General features: G+C 47.0%; 1 protein-coding gene across 1 annotated transcript in view; it reads right to left on the reverse strand.

The window, feature by feature from the left end:
- Nucleotides 1-166: 166 nt before the first annotated feature.
- LOC112070396 (ERC protein 2-like) overlaps nucleotides 167-6,777 on the reverse strand; it is a 69,409-nt gene continuing 62,798 nt past the window's right edge. Inside the window, 6 exon segments of the mRNA XM_070438954.1 lie at nucleotides 167-207; nucleotides 682-744; nucleotides 885-1,383; nucleotides 1,812-1,959; nucleotides 2,268-2,428; nucleotides 4,344-4,473. Coding sequence (XP_070295055.1) covers nucleotides 167-207; nucleotides 682-744; nucleotides 885-1,383; nucleotides 1,812-1,959; nucleotides 2,268-2,428; nucleotides 4,344-4,473 — 1,042 coding nt within the window.

Below are 6,777 nucleotides of genomic sequence, written 5' to 3' on the forward strand. Positions count from 1 at the left end.
CACCGCTAATACCCTTTTTGCACTATGGTTAGACATTTCATGTAGGTATCCATGTTATCCGCAGTGACAGATACGTATTGATTTCATAATCATAATAATGATGGCCAGTGATGTGAGTATTTTGACGGCTGAGAACGCTGCGTTTCTCTCTCTCCTGTGCAGATCCTCAACCCTGATCACTTTCACACTTGAAGAACAGTTGGAGATCTAATTGAGAATATGAACAGTCAGGTTTATACTCAAATCTTCAGCTGTTGATAAAACAAAATGTTTGTTTAAAAAGACCCGCAATAAATGTTCCGTGCTTTTATTGTGAGATAAAGTTCATAATTTCCCTTGCCTGGTGAGATTGGAGTAGCGCAGCAGAATGGAAAAGTATGCATTTTCAACGTCTAGATTTGCCGGTGACATTGATGACAATAGCAAACTGGCGAAGCGTTTTTAACCAATACATCTAGATTCGACCCCCTTGTATAATAGATATGAACTATAGCCATGCCTACCAAGCTGATCTCATGTTTTAGGTGCAATGAATGCACAAAGTACTTACCACTATTAAGGTGCCATTTGAGACACTTGTAGATTTAGACCACAATGCAAACACTCTAGCTATTACGACCACACCACAGAGAGGATAGTTCCAGGCCCTGATTGTAAACACAACAGAGGAGAACATCTGACTGGTCAGGAGGGGCGATGGCCGCATGGGGGGGGTCTCGGGGGGCGAGGGCCCAATGGACCTACCTGCTGGTGGAGAGGAGAATCGGTGTAGAAACCGGAGGATGCATCGAGATGCGTGCTGATCAGACAGACAACACAATGGACGTGTGTGGGGGTAGATAGAGCGTGGAGAATAATGAATGGGTGATGAGGGTGTGAGTTGCCTGCGGGAGCTCGTAGAGAGATGATGCTGTGGATGCCTGTGTGGGTGCAGTTGGGGTCTGCTGTAGTGGGGTGCTGCGTAAAAGTGGTGAGAGGCCCATGAGGATGGTGCTGTCCTGAGTGAGCGTAGTGTGTTGTTGTGGTAGTAGGAGTCTGCAGCAATGAGCTGTGTGCTGGAGCCGTGGTGGTGTCTGTTGTGTCAGGCGCGGGGGTTGGGAGTCCACCTTGAATCGCTGAGCAACGCTCGAAGAAAGATGTACATGCTGAGTTAGTGCTGCTGGGGTGTGAATGTTGTGGTGTGTGGGGCTGGGGTGCGGGCGGTGGGGCGATAGGGTTGGGGGTGTTGCTGCTGCTGTTGGTGTTTCGAGGTGCTGATTTATCTTCGTGGCTGGGGCTGAGCCCATGTGGTGCCCGTTGCTGGGGTTGGGTGTGGTGAGGAGGATGGGGGTGGTAGTGGTCATCTTCATAGTTGTCTGCAATCAGCTTCATCCTGCTCTGTGTCTATGGAACAAAACACAAACATGTCAGTGCTACAATTTAACACGAGAGACCAAACACTGACTTAGTCATTATGACGACCTAATGACAAGGAATTGATCTAGTTAGAAGGGAGAGAGTAGCAACTGAGTAGTTTAAATAAGGTTAGAACGGACCACTGCTGCTATCGTGAGCAAGTCCTTCCTGCAAAATATACTTTTTGTATCTGCTGTATACATAAAGGCAGGGTTGGGTCATGTCCATTTCAATTCAGTCAATTCAGGAAGATAACTGAAATTCAAATTCAAATTTAAAATACTATTTAATTAGAAAGAAAGGGAATTGGAATATTAATTTTACTTACTGAATTGACTTAATTGAAATGGAATTGACATCAACCCTGAATAAAGGTTGAATACAAGGTCCACCTGCGTTTTGGCTCCAGTTCTGACCTGCTGTTTGAGTTGGTGCATCAGTCTGTCCTTCTCCCTCTTCAGAGCCAAAACCTCTTCCTGGGTCTTCTTCTTCCCAGAGGCAGACAACTCTAGCAGAGCGATGTTAGCGTCCTTCTCACTGATCGCTGCCAGCAGGGCCTGTTGCCTAAGGAGACAGAGGAAGAGTGAGAGAGTRAGCGAGAGAGAGGGAGAGTGAGAGATAGAGAGAGAGGAAGGGAGAGAGAGAGAGCGAGAGAGCGAGAAGACATGCCTCTTTCCACATCCGAAGATTGATCATGAGATGGCTTTTAATCATTCACAAGGCYAAGCAAGTTCTGCTTTATATTCTTGTACTACATGAATGATTTGACCGCAACCCCTCTTGAAAACCCTGAATGAATATAACATGAATATGAAGAATATCAATAGTTTTCATTGCTCTGCTAATGTACAGTATGATTTCCTGTGACATACTTCATTTCCAGGATCTCCTCCAACTGTTTCCTGCGCTCCTGCCTCATGTTTGTCAGGTGACCGTCTCTCTCCTGCAGGGACTGCTGGGTAGACGAGAGGCGCTGCTTGGTGGCGTCCAGCTCCTGTCTGGTCCTCTCCAGGGTATTCATCATCTCCTCCAGCTTATACACAAACAGAGGATGTGATTACTCACACTCTCTCTCCTCTCTCCCCAAATACCAGCCAATCTTAAAAAGTGCACGCACGCACACACACTTTCTCTCGTATGTGCTATAAATATACAGTGTGTTACTCTCTCTCTTCTCTCTCTCTCTCTCTTCTCTCTCTCTCTCTCTCTCTCTCTTCTCTCTCTCGCTCTCTCTCTCGCTCTCTCTCTCTCTCTCTCTCTCGCTCCTCTCTCGCTCTCTCTCTCGCTCTTCTACATGCACTACCTTGTTAAACTATGATGAGAAATCTTTCTCTTCTGTCTCACACACACATACTATATATACATACACTGCTCAAAAAAATAAGGGAACACTTAAACAACACAATGTAACTCCAAGTCAATCACACTTCTGTGAAAACAAACTGTCCACTTAGGAAGCAACACTGATTGACAATAAATTTCACATGCTGTTGTGCAAATGGATAGACAACAGGTGGAAATTATAGGCAATTAGCAAGACACCCCCAATAAAGGAGTGCTTCTGCAGGTGTGACCAAGACCACTTCTCAGTTCCTATGCTTCCTGGCTGATGTTTTGGTCACTTTTGAATGCTGGCGGTGCTTTCACTCTAGTGGTAGCATGAGACGGAGTCTACAACCCACACAAGTGGCTCAGGTAGTGCAGGTCATCCAGGATGGCACATCAATGCGAGTGTGGCAAGAAGGTTTGCTGTGTCTGTCAGCGTAGGTTCCAGAGCATGGAGGCGCTACCAGGAGACAGGCCAGTACATCAGGAACGTGGAGGAGGCCGTAGGAGGGCAACAACCCAGCAGCAGGACCGCTACTCCGCCTTTGTGCAAGGAGGAGCAGGAGGAGCACTGCCAGAGCCCTGCAAATGACCTCCAGCAGGCCACAAATGTGCATGTGTCTGCTCAAACGGTCAGAAACAGACTCCATGAGGGTGGTATGAAGGCCCGACGTCCACAGGTGGGGGGGTGTGCTTACAGCCCAACACCGTGCAGGATGTTTGGCATTTGCCAGAGAACACCAAGATTGGCAAATTCGCCACTGGCGCCCTGTGCTCTTCACAGATGAAAGCAGGTTCACACTGAGCACATGTACAGACGTGACAGAGTCTGGAAACGCCGTGGAGAACGTTCTGCTGCCTGCAACATCCTCCAGCATGACCGGTTTGGCGGTGGTCAGTCATGTGTGGGGTGGCATTTCTTTGCGGGCCGCACAGCCCTCCATGTGCTTGCCAGAGGTAGCCTGACTGCCATTAGGTACCGAGATGAGATCCTCAGACCCCTTGTGAGACCATATGCTGGTGCGGTTGGCCCTGGGTTCCTCCTAATGCAAGACAATGCTAGACACTCATGTGGCTGGAGTGTGTCAGCAGTTCCTGCAAGAGGAATGCATTGACGCTATGGACTGGCCGGCCCGTTCCCCAGACCTGAATCCAATTGAGCACATCTGGGACATCATGTCTCGCTCCATCCACAACGCCACGTTGCACCACAGACTGTCCAGGAGTTGCGGGATGCTTTAGTCCAGGTCTGGGAGGAGATCCCTCAGGAGACCATCCGCCACCTCATCAGGAGCATGCCGAGCGTTGTAGGGAGGTCATACAGGCACGTGGAGGCCACACACACTACTGAGCCTCATTTTGACTTGTTTTAAGGACATTACATCAAAGTTGGATCAGCCTGTAGTGTGGTTTTCCACTTTAAGTTTGAGTGTGACTCCAAATCCAGACCTCCATGGGTTGATAAATTTGATTTCCATTGATAATTTTTGTGTGATTTTGTTGTCAGCACATTCAACTATGTAAAGAAAAAAGTATTTAATAAGAATATTTCATTCATTCAGATCTAGGATGTGTTATTTTAGTGTTCCCTTTATTTTCTTGAGCAGTGTATATAAACACACCTTTACATGCTGGCCTGAGTCCATGGTGTTGTCCTTTCGAGGATCCCCCATATCTGACCAGGCTTCTGTCACCCTGGGGCCTAGTTTGAGGTTGGGACCCCCCTTCTTAGTAACTTGCTCCTTGGCCTGCCTGGATGGAGAGTACCACAGAGGAGGTCAGAGTTCAACCCTCTACAGTCATACTACCCATCTTTATACTGCACCACTACCAGGACTACTGATACTAATCGTTCCTGATCATGTCCCTTTGTGTTCGGGAAACAACTTATGAAGCATTACTAATACTTTGTCTACTGCACGTTGTCTGTAAATACAGTATAACACGTGAACAAGACACACAGAACTCCAACAGCATAACACACATATAAATGTTAAATAACAAGGTGACTGTGAGACTCAATAGAAACACGTAGAGATGGACACAACATACAACCGGAAACTCAGGTTAGACATACAGGTACTGTAAATTATACTGACATTCTTTATATAAAATCAATGAAAAACATTCTGGAAACATAATACAGGAGACATAAATGAGACCACAGATGAGACATCGACAAGTCCATGTTAATATGTTCAGAAATGACTCACAGGATTAGGCAGCAAGAGTTTTGAATGGGGGGGTAGTTGCACCTCTCAGGTGGAAGAATGGAGTGTAGGGTGTTGGTGCGGGGGGTGCATGCAAAAGGGGTTCGCTACTTACCTGGGAGCTAGGCTGCAGGCGGGAGGAGAGAAAGAAGAGGAGGAGGAAGAGGAGGAAGGAGGGATGCCACGACAAGAGGAAGCAGCAGCACACACAGGAGACAGGAGGAAAAGAGGAGAAGAGTAAAAGAAACCATAGAAACGTTAGAATCATAACAGAAAAGAAGAACGACAACAGAGGACCCAGAACCAGAAGAGGTTGGAGTGTATTCAGAGACAGACAGGGGAGATCATCATCATTAGAAGCACCAATGAGAGTCAGTCACTGAAGGACACAGCAGCCTGACAGACAAAGCTAATGCAGGATGCACAGGATACACCTTCTCCTCTGACAGCCAGGTTAGAACCCTGCSTGTGTATTAGCTGCTGGCTGCACAGCCTGTGAGTGCGGGCCGGGCATGCAGTCAGTCAGGACACCAGCCGGGCTAGAGAGAGGGGGAGCGAGCGAGGGTAGGCTAGGAGGAGGGAGGGGGACAAGAGAGCTAGTATAGCTAGACAGCAAGGCAGAGAGGAGCCCAAGTGGGCAAGGCAGCAAGGGAACCAGTATAGGGTGCCATGGCAGACAGACAGAGGGGACCAACCAACTGACTGACACCCCTGGGGACCAAACAAAACCAGACTCTGGGAGGATTGAGTAGAGGACATACAGACCCTACCTACTAAAGCAGCTCACTCACTGAGCAGAGCACAGTTGACCTGGAGCACAGCAGCTCTAGTCATGCAGGCCAGGCTACTAGGCTGAGCGCTAGCCTTTACATCTGGCACAGCAAGCTGGGCAGGGGAGTGGGCAGGGCAGGGGAGAGAGCACGGCAGGGCCGTGCAGGGGATAGGGCAGGGAGACCAGGGGAGAGGTCAGTGTAGAGGATGGGTTTCACTGTGAGTAGTAGGGTGGAGGTATTGAAGTATAAAGGATGAGGGTGGTTGTGGGGGAGGATGAGGGGGCAGGCCGGCAYATGGGGAGTTGGAATGAGCAGGGGAAGCAGCGTGCTCATGGCAGGGGAAGGACTCAGCTCTAAAGACATTCCTGCTGTACACAAGCTACACCAAACAGCCAACACACAAAATAACACATAAAAAGGTGTGTGTGTGTGTGTGTGTGTGTGTGTGTGTGTGTATCTGGTTATGGTATATTTGTAAGGTACATGTACAATATGTGCATTTTCTACAGTACAGATCCTATAATGGTATGCTGTTGTAATGAGAGAGCTCATGTTAAAGGATGGGAACAGGGCATGTATAATTGAAAAGGAATACATATGTTATATATGTCAAAACTGACATATATGAGACATACAGTATATGAGGAATATATGATGTTATTATGGCTTGTATATGTACAACTGTATTTGTTTAATGTGTTTTTAAACATATGGACAAGTTCATTATTAGTACAATATACTGTATGTTCATGTTCATTCATACAGTACTACTGCAGATGATTGATTAGTTTGTGATATAGTTAGTTTAGTCATATACAGTGCCGTCAGAAAGTATTCACACCCCTTTACTTTTTCAAATTGTGTTGTGGTACAGCCTGAATTTAAAATGGATTAAATGGCGTTTTGTTGTCACTGGCCTACACACAACACCACATCATGTCAAAGTGGAATTAGGCTTTTCAACATTTTTACAAATCAATTAACCCCTTTGTTATGGCAAGCCTAAATAAGTTCAGGAGTAAAAATGTGATCAATAAGTCACAATAAGTTGCATGGACTCACTCTGTGTGATT

Source organism: Salvelinus sp. IW2-2015, unplaced genomic scaffold (genome assembly GCF_002910315.2).
Source record: "Salvelinus sp. IW2-2015 unplaced genomic scaffold, ASM291031v2 Un_scaffold1312, whole genome shotgun sequence".
Lineage (NCBI taxonomy): Eukaryota > Metazoa > Chordata > Actinopteri > Salmoniformes > Salmonidae > Salvelinus > Salvelinus sp. IW2-2015.